Below are 18,128 nucleotides of genomic sequence, written 5' to 3' on the forward strand. Positions count from 1 at the left end.
GGAACTGGGTAGCACACGTTACGCTTCTCACATTGACGCTTTTCTGCAGATCCTTGTAACTGAAATTAGAAGAAGATACAACCTTCAAATAGTCAATGCTTGAGTATGATCAAATAATCAATACTTTAGTATGATCAAATAATCAATGCTTGAGTACATGTATGATCAAATAATTAATGCAGCCCTCAACATTATAAATTGCAAAATTATAGCATTAATCAAACCATTCGGGTGATCATTGTACAATGTATTTAAACAAAATTGATTTTCAGCTCTTGGGATTTAATGTTGGTTTAGAGCGTTTTCTTTCTTACCCCCCTGCCCCCCCCCCTTAGGTATAAAAAACAAAGGTTAACATTCAAGGGGGGATTGACTTGGAAGTCTCTCGAACTCCAGATCACCACTGATTATCGGGAACATCTCAAAAGGATGTCGGGTTAGCCTTGCTAAGCCTTGCTACGGCAGTCAAATTGTCACTCCGAAAAAACGCCACTGTAAAAACCCATGCGTATACATTGTACACTGCGCAAAATTAACCACATCGGACGACATGACGCCCCCGTACACGGCCTCTGCATGTGGTTAGTGGTACATGTGCGGATGACTTGTGCACAGTAGTAGTACAACGAGTGTTCAGCAATGTTACAGTGTATACTGGTTGGTCGTGCGGTGTGATTACACACTACGCACAGTGTATACGGGTGGGTTTAGATTGTCGTCTTTTTCGGAGTAAATAATGCCACAGCCTTGATATTTGTAGTATTCATTTTGGTTTTTACCCATATACACCGATGTGGTGTTTGCACTATATACTCAACACTTACCAGAGTAAAAACCAAACTGAATATTCGTAACCCAGTGCAATTTTAATATCATTTGCAGTTCCGGCTGCTAAAATTTAGGATTCAAACTGCCTCAGCTACTGGGCAAACTCGGTGGTCTAGTTTAGCATGAAATTGCTCTAGAATTGCAAAGGTTGTGGATTCGAATCCCACCCGAGTAATTTGCCTGTGATTTTTGTTTTCACAGAACTCGGGTAAGTTAAGTACTGAGTTTACAGTGCTTATATAACACACATCGGTGTATAATATGGGTAAAAACCAATTATGTGATTCATACCGTACGTACCTGACAGATATGGGCGGATGTTCAAGTATCCTTTTGCCCCTATTAGTATTAGACTTGAACCTCGGCCTGGTGGTTTTCCTCACACCAAAGTCACTCTTCCAACTCTACATTGTACTTGTAGGCCTACATGATAAAATAAAACAATGAAAGTTGATACAAGTAAGAATAATGATGAATGCCAGTCCTCTTCTACAGAAAAATGTTGGAATCCTTATTCCACAAGCAAAAGGTGTTCTTCTATCTAGCAAAGTCTCCCCCCCCACCCCAACACCCAACCCATATACTATAGCCCCTGCTTGATAAGATGATGCAGGTGTGCATGTATCATCATTCATTCATTCATGGCTAATATTTAAATTTATGTAATTATGTAACCTTTTTTAAGTTGCCAAGAAATGTGTTTCCCTTCCGAAAACTCAAATTAATTACTAAATACCTGGTACATCAGTCAGAAGTAAACAATATGAAATATTATTATTTAAAAAGTAGACCTACATTACAACAAAACATTTCTTGAAAAAAAGGGAACAAAGTGAAATATAATTCATAAGTAACAACAGGGTTCAATGTAATGTTTGTATTAAAAAAATCGGTTCAGCTTAAGCGAAACCGCAATATTTATAATATCACTATCCAGCTCTCAGCCTGGGGATTATAATTAAATATTTATAAACAACTTTCGTTTTTTAATCAACTTTAGTTTTTAAACAGCAGACAAGGAATTTGATGTCTGCCAACGAAAAATAAAACCATAAACAAGTTAAGAAGACAGGCCCTACTTTCACAAATATTATTCTGTCAAATAATTCCTGAATGTAGCTTATCTTCATCAGTAAATGTTGAGAATAAAACCAAAAGACAATTTTCACAAATTAGATGCAGCACTAAGTTACTGTAAATTACCATAAAAAATTACATTTTATATCAAAACTTACCTTAATATCATTGATGCAAACTGTTCGCCTTCTCATGGGTGGTATATCAGATGAAGACTGTTGTTATTGATAGTAAAACGCCCTCAAAAGAGACAAATTTGTCAATTTAATAGAACGGTAACCGAGGATTTTAATGGTTGCCGCAAGAACAAGTTTTATCATCACGAATCTGAAGTCATGAAGCCCTTTAGGCTCTTGAAAAATTTCTCGCCACAAAAATGCAAACTATGCGACAAAGTATGCGACAAGGTATGCGATTAAATGTGTGACATCGCAAATATCTGCTAAGATATTTGCAATAATAGTCGCAACTATCTTGCAATGATATTTGTGACATCGCAAATATCTGCAATGATACTTGTGACATTGCAAATATCTGTTGCAAAGATATTTGCAACATCGCAAATATCTGCAAAGATATTTGCAAAATCGCAAGAATATGCAAAGATATTTGCAAAGATATTTGCGACATCGCAAATATTTGCAAAGATATTTGCGATGTGCGATGTCCCTTCAGGGCCACCATACTATATGGCTGTTTTAAGAAAAAATTGTGAATTTCAGAGGTTTTTTTCATGACAAGCGCACATACTTTGAAGTGTAACTGAACATCAAATAGTCCTAGTCTCATATCAATGCTTGTGTTTACACATACTAACTAACCAATTACTGATCGTTCATACAATCATTGAAGTTTAGAGTGTTATTGGTTTAAAAGATACGATTTCTTTAGGTGCACAATTTCGGACATAACTTTGGACAATGTGGACATTTCGGACATACATCTTTGTAGACATTACATAGTTTTACATGGACATGACACTACCAGACACCTGTTTTGTATTTAACTGATGGCTTGGTACATAAATAATTGTAAATCATGATGTGGGATCTCTTGCTTTCAGTCATATCATTATATTATGGACATAACTTTGAAATTTATATCTAATTTCGGCCATAACTATGTCCTGTAGCATCGCAGTGTGTTCAATACGAATCTACTACTGGAAGGCAACAGATGGTCTACTAACAAGATATTCCCCAAATAACATTAAGCTGCCTTACCTAAATACAGATTACGGAGTGTAGCAAGTTAAAGGCCTTTTCAGTGAAACCATGTCAAAACCTGAACCATCTTCAAAGTAAAAAGTACGTGACATATGTTTGAAGAGAACTAAAACAACAAACTTAAACTCAAAAGACATTTTAACACAAAGTAGCTGCCAAAAACATCATATAATACAGACAAATTTAACTTGAACACAATTGTCTTTCATTTTGGTTGATATTGATGACAGGTAAATACCCATGCTTTACAATAACGCCAAGCTTTTGTTAAATTTGTGACACATCATCATCACTCCACCTGCGTGCGTTCCTTGAGTCATTATTATAGCGTTTGGAATAGAGATCACCATGTTTAGGGATGCCCATGATGACTTCCACTCCTTGTCCTCTCCAGTTGGCCAAACAAAGTAACCTTTTTTTGACAACCTGAGTTTGAAAAAATTAAAGAAACTTTGGTTTAAGAGGAAAGCAATAACAATATGACCTTAATTTTAATTTACAATAATAAGCAATTTAAGTCACGATCTCAGATACAGAAACAGTCAGATCTTACCTATTTCCTTTTGCAACAAAATTTACATCTGCTCTTTGTTTTCTAAGCCTACAAAAACATAAAATAGTTTAAATTCAGGTATTATGGTTGTTTTAAGACAACACAATTATCACTTACCTATGCACTGCAGCAGAAGTGTGGTATACAGTGTGCTATTTGCGTGCAGAAGTAGTGCTTGTTGTAGTATACCGTCATGTAGTCTATGTACGTATTATACTGTGTACATCATCAAATACAGGTTTTATGCATATTCTTACAGAGATGTAAGCCAAACCCACCCAGACACACACTCCTGTGGAAATTTGAACAATTTATCTTTTTCATTACCTACATGTTGACTAGAGCCATGGCCCACCATTTTGTATGTCCACTGTCTTAAGTTATGTCCGAAACAGCAATGTCCACACAAGGAAAGTTAATTTTGAACAAAACACTTCAAATTTCATCATTACATGTACTTTGGGATAATTGGTGCAAATAAATTAGCTACACATTATTTGAGACTCAAGAAAAAAGGGTTCTTTATATCATCATTCTTAACTTCCCACATTAAAAGCTTGGGCCTTTTGGGAGAGAGACTTCAAATGTGATGATCATTTTGTAGTTTATGTTCGATTGAAGTATTATTTATTTCACAAATGGCAATTTATGTTTTTAGTTAGTTGAATTGATGAAGTACATATATATTCACTTCACCCACATACAAAATAAGTTTAAATCATAAAAAATGATGCATTAAGTGAATTCTGGACATAGCAGTTATGTCAGAAATGGGTTTTTCAGTATATTTTGGAGTAAAATGTTTAAAAACTTACTAATGGTTCTATATGTTTTTGAGTATCATTCTTCAATACACATAACAAGAAGTGTCATAATTTCAATGTTTAACTTGCCCCAAAATGTTTATTCTTCCATTGGACACGTTTCGGACATAACTTCTATTTCGGACATACCTCATGTGGACGGAAAGTTCTTAATCCACCTCCCTTGTGGAGTTTAGCTGTAACTGTTTCAGGTGAAGATTATTATTAATTGACAAGTCAATACCACTTTTTACATCTATTAAAGGAACACGTTGCCTTGGATCGGACGAGTTGGTCTATAAAAAGCGTTTGTAACTGTTTGATATAAAATGTATGGTTTGAAAGATGTTGTAAAAGTAGAATACAATGATCTACACAAATATGCCTCGAATTTGCTTGGTTTTCTTTTTACCTCGTCCAATAAAACGGTCGGCCATTTATGGTTGACTCCCATAAATGGCCTACCGTGATAGTTCGGGACGTAAAAAGAAACCGTACAGTTTTGAGTGATACTTGTGTGGATCATTATGTTCTACTTTTAAAACATCTTTCAAACCATATCCATTTCATAACAAACGGTTTCAAACGCTTTGTATGGACCAACTCGTCCAATCCAAGGCAACGTGTTCCTTTAACTTGAATGATTTCTTTACTAGGGGGACATGTTATGAAGAGAAATGTATTATTTCGGACATAACAAAGTTGTGGACGGAAATTTGCATTGCTGTTTTTAACACTTTGTCACACTTAAACCGGCACATCTGAGATTATGAAAACAATTGTACTTAGTGCTGGGCTAAACAACCTTGGGAAAATGTTAAACTTTCTGGTTTCCTATTTCACTAATTGATAGAAACTAGTATCAAGAAAATACCTTAAAATTGGACGGAAAATAGTTATGTGCGAAATGGCTCACTAATGATCCTGTAGTGCTTTTACCAGAAGCCATACATGGAAGAAACATCTGCAGTGACTACAAGTGTTCTTTGAGACTCTGTGTATGACTCTATAGCAAGCAGTTGTCTTCATTTTATTCAAAATATGTTTTTATTAAATTTTGAAAATGACCATCCTGGTAACTTGCCAAATTTTTTTTTTATAATAAAACGAGTGAATAACTACTGGCTTTCAAATCTGTTTTTTATAATTTATTTTTAATGTTTTTTCTTATTATTTTTAACAAAGCGTATAAATAACAGTGATAATTGTAGCCCACCTTGTTGAGCTGTTAATGGCTCCGCTTTTAAAGAATGATGTTCAAAGCGGAGCCATAAACAGCTCAACAAGGTGGGCTATGATAGTTGAATCAACAAGCTGATGTTTAAATTTTAATATTAATATTAATAATAATGTTGATATGAGGGTTAAAAAATAAAAATCGGATAATGAGTAATGACGGATAACAAACTAGCCGCCGTGATGCACACTGAATTTACAGTTACACCAGTTTGTGGCGTTCTGAAGAAAATGATGGCTGCAGAGCAGTCGGTTGCCCATGAGGTAGAAGTAGTTGGCCGAAGATTTCAACAAATTTAAAAAGGCAGTACACAAAGCTCCCCCAGTTTAGTTTTCTCATGGACAGGATGGAGGCTATATTTCCTGTTATAACTATGGTTTTCTATAGTACTAGTAGTAGGGGCCTATTTAAAGGGACAAACTGACTGAATTGGGCTATTTGGGCTACAAAATAGACTAACTAAGAAGAAGTGACTTCAAAAGTGTCCAGAAATGAAGAATTTAGCCGTTTTTGAACATCTTAAAACAAAAAAGAAGGTCACATGATTGTTCTAAACTAAAAGTGGTACAAACAATCACGTGAGCTTCCGAAATCTTTTACAAAATTATGAACGAGTAATTGACGAAAAAGATCATGTATTCAAATTATCGCTACAAAATGTAAGTAATTATGAAAATTCTAACGTAAGATTCGCATTCAAAGCGTCCCTGGAACAAAAACTTGTGAAATGGCCCCAAGGCGTGGAGCAATGGTAGCGTAAGCCTTTGGGCATACTACGTACCGCACATGCCGTGTCTTGTGGGGACGGGAGGTATAATCCCGGGCACTATGATCTACAGGTACCAGCTTGCGGGTTTGCTGTGAGCTTGGGAGGGGTTGGGAGCCATACATCAAAGAACATGTTTTTCATCGTGGGTTTGTCAGTTGGTACACCTTGAGTCGATACCCAGCTACGCTTACAATCCAAGATATGCTAACGTCCAAAATATACAAGGTTACGTTCTAAGCTACACAGCTACTCAGCTACGCTACATTACAAGCTACTCTTACATTCCTTCAAGTTACGCTATAATATTAAAAGGGATACACTTTTAATCCTGAGACAAGTTACGCTTATGTTCCATACGCAGCTATGCTTACGTTCCAAAATACCCAGCTACGATTGTGTTCCAAGATGTGCTTACGATCAAAAAGATGGTTACATTCCAAGCTAGGCTTACGTTTCAAGTTTTGCAGCTATACGCTTATGTTTCAAAATACATTCTCACAAAGACGCTTTCGAATGCCTTAAGATTAAAAAAAATTTCACTGTGAATAACAGGGCCCATTGATTCATCTGTTAAGCAGAAAATACTGTTGACAAATTTTTTTTACTGTTTAAAAATAAGTTTGGCACCAGCCACAAGATCACAATTTCAAATTTAATTAAAATGTGGCTGGTATCAATTTCTGCTATGCAATACTATTTTGTGCTCAGCAAATTTTTGTTCCACTACAGGCATTATGCAATTGGGTCCTGGCACGTCGTGAGCATGTAACGCCACGATCACATTCCAAACTGCATCATGGCTATGCAGTAGTAGGCCTAGATTATTGGTGTAGGGACATTTGCTTTATTTACTTGTCATTGTCCCATCATATTTTGGGTTAGTTTCTTTGTGTTCTTCATGATGATCTTTGGATGTATGTGGAAGCACGAAAATCTACCTCCATCATCGAAGGAACCTGACCCGTATATTTATGCTGGTTGTTTATAATACATGTACGTGGATAGACTGGATCCTTATGCTGCGTCATAGTAAAACGTTGCTATAAAAAAGCACCACTGCACCAGTCTACTTACAACATTGTGCGACAATGTCACAAAGATTTGACTGTTGAAACGGCTGGAAACACGAGTACGCTGGGCTTTTACCATTTTTGTTGTTGTTTCATTTTCGCTAATTAGTGGCATTCTGATGATTTTTTTTTACAGCAACCATCTACAAAGACATTATTTATGATTCTCCACCACTAAATTGCGTAAATGGTGAGCCGGTCCGCCCTTTAATTAGGTCTCAAAACTTTTATTATGGTTCTTAATTGGTGAAGCATCTTTCAGAATGGAAACATCACACCAACTTTGTTTACAATTAATTTTCAATTGTATTTTGCCTTGGTGAGGGGTGATTGTTTAATGAAATCTTATTATTTTCCTCCATAAAACATCATTGATAAATTGTCAACACAGAGAGTGGCTTATAATGCTAGTGCGATATATGTGGGATGATTGCTAGACCCAGCAGTATCTGGGGCTCTTTACTTATAATTTAAAAGAAAATTGTTGTTATTAGTAATATTACATTTAACTTAGTAGAGCCCCATGGAAAGTAATTAGGCGTATTCTAGTAATTTTATAAATTTATTAATTCTATTTTGTTCTATACATTTTGCTAGGATTTTCTCGGTAGGAATACCCAACCACAAATATGCTTATTTTTTTTAGAAAATTTACTAAAAGACCAACATAAAAATCCTCAAAAAATGGCTACTTGACTGACAATGTTTACGCTAACGCTTAAATGTTGATACCTCGGCAGGTTTACTACAGACATTCAAGATCCAATTGAGCGGCATTTAAAAGTACTCTAGATAATTCTTTTACTCCATATCGAGTACGAAAATGCAATCTTAAGTTTTTCAAAATGAGTACAGAGCCCAAGTTTCTGTGTTTATTGCATAGAGCTATGTTGACTAGAGCGCTAACTTGCTCTGCATTCTGAAGCCACACTGGGAGCAGACATGTTTGATGTGTTAAGTCTTGCGTGACTACCGAATAATTTTGAGAGACACACATTGACGTTATTTCTTTTACATTCAGCGTGTGCGCTTACTTTTGCAACTGCTTTTGTATTGGTTTGTTAACTTTTTACATAACCATGGAAGCGCCCAAACTGCTTCAAAACCTTAGTGCGTGTAATAACAGGGTGTTGGTGCTCTAGTCAATAACTCTATGGTCTATTGGCATGCCATTCTTAATCGTTACATTTAGGTGGGAGGCGCTGTTGTAATCTTTGCTTGTTTTGTTAATGCATGAGAGTTATAAGTCCACAGGCTACAGCCAAAGGCCTGGCTTTGATCATAACAATACAGCCTCTTTAATTTAATTTTTACAAATCAATACATTTTCTATTATTTCAGAAACAAGTTCATCTAGTCTGAGTGCCTAGATGCACCAGGAAGCATCTCCTGCTGTGCGCCTACATAGAAATTTGTAATTATTTGTTGACTTTTTAGTAAAAATGAGTAATCAGTCAATGAACTTGATTCACTTACACTTACAGCAATATGACCACAAGAATGGTAGTGGACAAGATGACAACTGTTCCAGATCCAAACAAACAAACTTTCCCCATCATCCAGAACCCCACACAGTTCTTCACTGTTCCCAATTGTCCATCTCCAACAAAAACTGTTGAATCTGTTACATTATCCATGAAGCAGCCATCTATTCAACTCCCAGAATTGATACATGGTGGTGGTGGAGATCATAAAGAACGCTCAGAACAGACTACAACAACATCTTTTCCCAAGGTAGGTATAAATGCTCATTATTCAAGAAATTTCAACCTGAAATTGTTGAAGGTGTTCCATATTATTCTTCAGCTTTGAATAACACTGAACCTACATGTACCATGCTATGCTTCTTGTTTAAAGAGGGACTAAGGGTTATTTTGTAATCCCAGAATTCCAGACTGATTTCTTTTGCTGAACAAATAAGGAATACCACAGAATCACTGGTCTGTGACCATAGTTTTATTATAGTATTTTAGCATGACGAGAGGCAAGTCAATGATTCTATTTATGGACGATTTGGAATCTTAGGGTCATTTCATTTCAAATCAACCATTGGGTTACAGGTCACCTCTCAGATTTGGCTGTTCATTTCATTTCTAACAATCATCTGCATGGGTATATAATAAACAAAAGCCAAACAAATTTTTAACTCCAAGTCGTTTTGAAATTATGACCCGTCAAACTTGGGGCGGTTCTGCCCTCAGAGTGCACGCAAGCCGCGCCATTGAATATTTTGCGTAGAGCGCCTTTAAATTAATTTGCGAAAACTATTAATGGACCGTTCCGGCTTTCCACTTGGCTCCGCTCACCGCGCACGTGAGCAAGACATCACCCCCAATGACATTCAGCACGATTCTGCCGCGCATGCCAAATATATGCGTACGCATGACCGAGTTTGTCCAACCACAATCATTGATGTGATTGGTCAAATGGGTGAACACGCACAGTTTGATTGACAGGCCGGATCGGTCCATTGATACGTTGGGTGACTTGTACCCCAAAACCCCAAATTTGACCTCAAAACAGTGTATCTCATCCCCCTTCTCTATACAGGGCTGATCAAAACAATAATTTAATCTTCCCCAAAAAATAATTGAAATTTTTAGACCCCACATACCTGTATTCTCATATTGAGAATCAGAAAGCTTAAAGGGTCACACTGGCTGAATTGGGCTATTTGGGCTACAAAATAGACTAGGATGTGACTTCAACGGTCTTCCAGGAATGAAGAAGAACAGTCCCTAAGAAAAATCCTAAAAAAAGAATTTATTTTTTTTTTTCCCCTTGGAGGGGCAAATTTATTCAAGCTTACATGTATTCAATGTACAAAGCTACACAAACTACTAAAAATAAAAAATAAATCTAAAAATCTAAACTACTAAAAATCCTAAAATTTTGCCGTTTTTGAGCATTTTAAAACAAAAATTAAAGTCGCGTGATTGTTCTAACCAAAAAGTGGTACAAACAATCAGTTGACCTTCCGGGCTAGTTTTACTTCCAGCCGTCTTAAAGTAACTTACCAAACCCATTGTTGAAATTTTTTTTTTTTCAAAAAATTATTAACATGAGTTAGGGGCCTGTTGACAAAAATGGTCGAGTATTCAAATTATCGCTACAAAATGTAAATAATGGTAAAAAATCCAAGGTAAGATATTTGCCATAAGATTTGCATTTAAAGAGTCTGTGTGTTTGAAAGCTTATTAAATGGCCCCATGGCGTGGAGCTATGGGAACGTAAGCCTTGGGGCATATGACAGACCCTACATGCCATGTTTTGTGGGTTGGGAATATAATCGCGGGCGCTAGCTTGCGGGTCTTGCCGTGAGCTTGGGAGGGGTTGGGAGCCAGACATCAAAGTACATGTTTGTCATCGTGGGTTTGTCAGTCGGTAGGCCTACACCTCGTGTTGAATCCGTTATTTCTTATGATCGCAGTGTCCAATATTATGCTCGGTTTTGTTTCGTGACTCCTAATTTCTTTTTACCAGGAGTTTTCAGGCAATTGAAAAAACTAGGAATACCGCATTTTGTTATATTGACAGTGTTATTGAGTGAGTAGCTTAGGCTTAATGCTTAAGGTTGAAACAAAAATAATGATTTTAAAACAAAATTCCCTCAAAGCATAATTTTGTCCCCAAGAAAATATTATTTTTTAATTCTGTGATTGAAGTGATATTTACGCGCTATAATATCAAAAGGTACAAAGTGATGCTTACATTCCAAAAGATAAGGTTATGTTCTAGCCACACAGCTACTCAGCTAGGCTTACATTACAAGATACTCTTACGTTCCTTCAGTTACGCTATAATAACAAAAGGTATGCTTTCATTCCTGAGTCAAAAGCTACGCTTATGTTCCATACGCAGCTACGTTTCTGTTCCAAGACACCCAGCTACGCTTACCTTCCAAGATAATGCTTACGTTCCAAGCTATGCTTACATTCCTAGTTTTGCTTACGTTCCTTCAAGTTACGCTCCTTCAAGTTACGCTATAATTACAAAAGGTACATGTACTCTTTCAATCCTGACTCAAGTTATGCTTACGTTCCATACACAGCTACGTTTACATTCCAAGATACCCAGCTATGGTTACGTTCAAAGTGATGCTTAGGTTCCAAAAGATAAGGTTATGTTCTAGCCACACAGCTACTCAGCTAGGCTTACATTACAGGATACTCTTACGTTCCTTCAGTTACGCTGTAATAACAAAAGGTATGCTTTCAAACAGCTCTGTTTACATTCCAAGATACCCAGCTATGCTTACGTTCCAAGATATGCTTACGTTCCAAAAGATATGGTTACGTTCCAAGCTACGCAGCTACTCAGCTACACTTATACAATCCACGATACGTTTACATGTAGGTTCCAGTTTTGCTATAATCAAAAGGTACGCTTTCCATCCACGTCAAACTAGGCTTACGTTTCAACATTTGCAGCTACGCTTACGTTTCAAAATACATTCTCACAAGGACGCTTGAGACTTCCTCAAGGTACACTGGCCTTTTATCGCTTTTTGGTTTATTCATTGTTTTTCGCTAATTACGTGACATTTTGATTAAATTACACCCCTAAATTGCGTAAACCGGGAGCCCGTGTGCCCCTTTAACATTGCATGTGTGTATAATATTGGCACATGTGGTTAAACATTGAAAGTTTCGGTGACTTTTGACCTTGGCAACACTTACCCACCATCATACATCTAATAATCTGGACCAAATTTTGTTTTGGAGACTCTTCTCCTTCATGGTCAGGCAGCATGTTGAAATTTGGGTGAATTGCCCATTTTCGCGAGCCACAATGCAGGATGTATTGGCTTTGTTGATCCCAAAGTGTTGTGTTATGACAATTAAACCGCTAGGCCCTATTGTTAGAATCAAAAATATCCCCCAAGTTCCGAGCTTTCAGCGAGGGAGCTATCCGAGCATCACCGATGGAGATGTATGGCACTGAAACCTTAGTTAACTGTTGACGTGACCCAAATAAAAGGAACTCTGTCTTATCAACATTTAACTTCAGGAATTTTTGTTGTGTCCAACGTCGAATCTCTTGGATGCATTTCTCAAGTCTTGCAATAGATGCATTGGCGTTTTCTTGAGAAGATTTAAATGTGATGTATAGCCGAGTGTTGTCTGCGTACACTCGGATTAAATTTGAGGATGATGAAAGTGTACAGCGTAAACCACTGCGGGCCGAGTACCGACCCGTGTGGCACAGAGTAGTTCAAAACAGCAGGGTCGGATATCGCAGTGCCAATACATACATGCTGAGTTCTATTGTGGAGATAGGGCTGTGTCCTCTATGCTAAGGTGATTCTGGAGCCAAGAGAGAAGGATGTTATGATCAACAGTGTCAAAAGCAGCACTTAAGTCTAGCAGGACTAGTGCTGTAAGGTTACCATTGTCCATAGAAGAGAGAAAATCGTTGCTCACACGGACTAGTGCAGCCTCGGTCCCATGGCTTGTATGCTGACTGGAACACGTCGGACAGATTGAAAGTATGAATGTGATCAGAAATACATGATGACACTACTCGTTCGATGACTTTTCCAAGATAGTTTAAGTTTGCAACCAGTCTGTAGTTTTTGAATATCTCCTTGTCCAGGCTTGGTTTCTTGATGAGCAGCCTGATGTAGGAAACTTTGAGGCTATTGGGGAAACAACCAGAACTGAGAGATTCGTTTACAAGCTTAGTGATGTAGGGTACAAATATATCAATGTTTTGCTTCATCATGGATGTTGATACTTGATCCAGCTCACATGATTTTGAAGGAGATTTCATAATAACCCTTTGAATCTCAGCAACAGTGTCTGGCTCAAACATAGATACATGTAGTCTACACTCTGGTTTAAGATGTGGCAATGTCTGCGGCACGTTGTAAGGGACTGATGAAAATGATGAGCGGATGTCTGAAATCTTGGTGACAAAGAATTTCTGGAACTCATTTGCTTAGTCCTGGTTATTGTAGGTGGATGGAAGGACAGGGGTTTTGGGTTTGAGCAACAACTTGCCAATTATCTTGAAGAACTTCTTTTGATCTCCTGAGGATTCTTGTACTTGAGATAAATGATGGATGATCTTTGCCTGGTTGATCAAATTCCTAACTACTTTACATTGGTTGTGATATTCTTGTCGTTGTATTGCCAGTTTGCCATTTTTCCACCACTTCCGCTCCAGTTGACGACAGATCTTTCTCGCTATACGAATACTATTATTGAACCAGGAGACTTCAGTTCGGACCCTGACTGATCTCAGTTTCCAAGGTGCGTATTTATCCAAGATGTCACTTACTGTACTCTCATATTGGCTGACATAGGAATCCAAGCAGTCATGATTAACTTCTAGATTTGCTAAATGAGTGCCTATGTCACGGAACACTTCGAGAGGATTCACATGTTTCCATTGTCGGCTCTTTATAGTAACGGTTGGGACTTTGGGCTTGCACAGACTAAAGTTACACATGACTGCATAATGGACTGATAATCCGGGTAGAATAACAAAGTTTGAGACAATTGGTGGGGAGATTTCACAAGTTATGACAAGGTCCAAGCAATGACCGAGACTATGAGTCGGCTCCTTGATATGCTGGGTAAGACCAAAAGCTTGAAGTACATGTAGATGCTTAAACTGGTTTGCATTATACTAAAAAATTAGCAAACAAACACAGAGCTGATTTGAGTGGCCGCTGTCGGGCACTCGGTCAAATTTCATCCATAGCATGGAGCTCTAATTGGTACCTCTGTGTCCTTGTGAGGTTGCCGTGTAAGTTCATCACCCTCCGTATGAGGCTACACGTGTGTCCTATCAATCAAACTTGACTACACCATCCGGGTAGAGTTGTCGTCTAGATAGTTAATCCCAACTGTATGATGGTCAGCAACCGGCATTTAAACAAAAAAAACCTCCGAACTACCTTCTGGAAGTTGTACGAAAACGTTGAGTCTGCAGTTAAGCTCGGCCTGACTGTTTCGTGTGAGCTTATTAAAAAGAAACATAAATTGCCATAATGCTTCAAAATCATCATAGTTAGATTCTGTCCTGACACAACTTCCTCAATTTGGCGATGACCAACGCAACAATATCTCAACGGCACCGTGTAGGACAAACTGCATACCACGAAACCAAATAGATTCCGCAGCCCATGATGAAAATATTTCCACAGATGTTTAATTTTTTGGGTTTTTAAGTTGTTATATTCACCATGCAAAACCTCACTGTTCATGCTGTTAGGCTACTTGACAACAAGATGGCATCAATCTGTCCAACTTACCCATCTTCGCCTTCCTTCCACGCTCCATTGAACATCCTGTGAGGCTATCCAACCAAAGCCCGTCATTCTTTGGCCAAAGAATCCGACACTACCACACGCATTGCATGATGCTCTTCCCATCTGATATATACATGTACTTGTTTAGAAAAATTCTAATGCCCGAAACCTAAGGAAAGCCTTGTCTATATACTGGAAAGTATAAAATAAAAAAAACCATTCAGCTTCTATCGCCGACCGCAGCCTCCGTCGACTGAACAACGTTAGATTTGGTCACCACTCATAGGGGATCTGGAGGCTGCCTATGTCTTTAGAAAGAAACATAAGCGGCTTTTCGTCTAGCCCCTTTTGACACGCTTGAAAGGAGGGCCACAGGGTCAAATGCAAAGCCAACCGGTCTGTCCAATTTCCCGTAGAAAAAAGTGACTTTTCTCGACAACTCCCTTGGGTGAGTTTGCGTCCGATTGTACTCCGAAACTGCAACAGTACTAGAAGTCTGCCTCCATACTAAAAGACCACAATCTGTGTAGTTGACCCATTGCAAGCCACAGATCTTGCCTTCACCCTAGACATTGTCAAATGGGAACTCTTTAATCCATCTACACGCATGCCATTTCTTTTTTTCTTCTTAGTCCATGACATTTACCCACCGAAGGGTACACCCTTCACATGCCGTCTCTGTTGTTTCCTCCGGATTGATTTTGTGAAGTGGTGAAAAATACTCCCCAAAGTGTACGTTTTGAGTATTTTGTAGGTACCTGCCATACTCCTAAAAACAAAACAAAAACATGTCCCGTTGACCGTTGAGGTACTGCGAACACGTAAAAATGCCACACCATTGTCATGCTGTAGGGAAAATATTTTCGTTTTGTTTTGTTGCAAACACCAGGCTTTTTAATGTTGCCCACTTCAAGGGGGAAGAGGGAAACAATGCAAAAGGACGTATTTTTATATCTGCCGCTTTCACTCAATATTTCCCTTTGCCTGTAAATATAAGCCTCATTTGACTTAACTGCCCAAAATTGTTATTATTAACATCTTCCTCTGTTTGTTTGGCTGAGCTTACCTTAGCGGCCATTTTTTGTGTGCGCAACTGATTTGTAAATGTACACTGCTAAACCCTCGGTGTTTCCTTCGGCGTGTTTTGTAAATGGCGATAGATTCGCCAACTGCGCGACGCATTTACGTCCTGCGCTGATAATAATAATTGCATAATTCTGACGCACCCCCCGCAAGCAGAGATACACCACGTACGCCCCATTACCCTGTCTCTGAACAGGCCTTTGGAGTTCAGGCCCTCCATAGCATCGGGTTGTGTACTTTAGGGCTGACGCTGCACGGATTAAAATCCACATAAGATACAAAAATTTCTGCTGAACCAAAACTTATGTTCAACGAGTATCTTTTTATATTATTTATTTAAATTGCAAATTTCCATTATACAATTTGACACTCTGAGAAAACAAGTTCTGCCGTTTTGCACTCGTGTACTAGACTACAGAAAGACTGCGCTCGTGCTGGCACCAAGCGAGGTTTAAATTCCACAACCGATGATTGTTCTTTGCAGCAAGGCCAACTGATCCCAAGATTTTAGAGCCAACTATAAATAATTAACACATTTTGTTGCAAGTCCAATCACTCCCACGATCACAGAAGAATTAACTGCATTTTTAAGAGGCAAATTTATCTCACCACCTCGGCCCATAATGCTTGAGTTCTGCAATAGGGTGATGGCCCTGATTGTGAACAACATGCCCACCCAGTGGTCCCTGTCCAACATAATCCCAATCCCAAAATCTGGAAACCTGTCCTCACCAGACAACTACCGTAGAATCAGTCTCACCTGCACCATGGCCAAAACCTATAACCTGCTGATCCTGAATAGAATTAGAGCAGCCATTGACCCTAAACTCAGGTACAATCAAAACGGTTTCAGAGAAAAACGTTCTACTGTCGCACAGATCTTAGCCCTCCGCCGTATTATCGAGGAAGTAAAGAACAACAAACTGGCGGCTGATAGATTTCAAAAAGACCTTTGACTCCATACACAGAGGCAAGATGATCAAAATCTTGAAGGCGTATGGAATCCCACAACGGCTTCTTCGAGCTATCGAAACCATGTACACCAATACCACTGCCAAAATCATCAGCCCGGACGGAGAAAGCAACGTGTTCGAAATCTTGGCAGGAGTTCTGCAAGGCGACATGCTGGCTCCGTTTTTATTCATCATTTTACTTGACTACGCCCTGAGACAAGCCCTCAAAAAACACGAGGATCTAGGCTTCACCATCACCCCACGAAAGTCTAGAAGAATTGGCCCAGTGACCCTCTCTGACCTAGACTTCGCAGATGATACAGCCCTACTGTCTGACAACATCATAGAGGCACAAGAGCTACTCAGCAGAGTTTAATCGGAGTGTGAGAAAGGTCTCCATCTCAATGCCAAGAAGAGTATATGGTAAACAACATTGGGGATCATGCTCTGCTAAAGACCTTCGGAGGTTCATCACTAAAGGAGGTGGACGACTTCAAGTACCTCGTCTCCAGGATGCAGAGTACAGAGAAAGACATCAAAGTTTGTAAGTCGCTTGCATGGAAAGCCCTCCATGACATGAAGAAGATGTGGACCTTTCAGCTCTCCAAGGGTTTAAAGCCGACATTCTTTCATGCCGCAATAGAAACCATCCTGCTTTATGGGTGTGAGTCTTGGACTCTCACAAAGGCATTGACCAAATCCATCAATGGTTGCTACACCAGGATGCTACACCAGGATGCTACGGATGGCACAGAATGTCTCCTGGAGGGATCACATCACGAACCTGGAGCTTTATGGCAACCTCCCCCCACTGAGTGAGAAGATCAAGGAGCGCCGGTTGCGCCTTGTTGGTCACTGTCTACAGCACCCAGAGCCACCAGCCAATAAAGTCATTGTGTGGGAGCCCACTCACGGCAGGCGTGGCCCCTGAAGACCAACTAACAACATGCTCAAGACCCTGATCGAGGATGCAGGAGTAGTCAACAAGGAGGAGCTAATCAGCTGTATGTAGGATAGAGTTGTGTGGCGTGTCAGACATAGAGCCCAACTCAAACATGCAGCAACGTGACAACTTGGGGTGAGTGAGTGAGTGACCTCAGCCCATTTCCGCCAGCACGCTTTATACGGTAAACAATAATTGGTTCCGTCCCCACATCTATATGAACCCAAAAGCAAATCGACTAAGAAATCTTTATTTTTCGGACTCAATTAAGTACAATATATAATTCATCTCTAGCCATCTTGGGAGTATAACCCAAGTCCTGCTTTTA

At 38.9% G+C, this 18,128-nt stretch overlaps 2 protein-coding genes across 5 annotated transcripts in view; both read left to right on the plus strand.

The window, feature by feature from the left end:
- LOC139954245 (U6 snRNA-associated Sm-like protein LSm3) overlaps nucleotides 1-18,128 on the plus strand; it is a 514,674-nt gene that overhangs the window by 260,012 nt on the left and 236,534 nt on the right. The window lies entirely within an intron of this gene.
- Nucleotides 1-18,128, plus strand: part of LOC139954197 (uncharacterized) — a 55,397-nt gene that overhangs the window by 2,736 nt on the left and 34,533 nt on the right. For all 4 annotated transcript variants that reach the window (XM_071953905.1, XM_071953907.1, XM_071953904.1 and 1 more), the window contains one exon: nucleotides 9,048-9,297. In XM_071953905.1, the coding sequence (XP_071810006.1) occupies nucleotides 9,048-9,297 (250 nt within the window). The remainder of the gene's footprint in view (nucleotides 1-9,047; nucleotides 9,298-18,128) is intronic.

This window comes from Asterias amurensis, chromosome 2, assembly GCF_032118995.1.
Source record: "Asterias amurensis chromosome 2, ASM3211899v1".
NCBI classification, from domain to species: domain Eukaryota; kingdom Metazoa; phylum Echinodermata; class Asteroidea; order Forcipulatida; family Asteriidae; genus Asterias; species Asterias amurensis.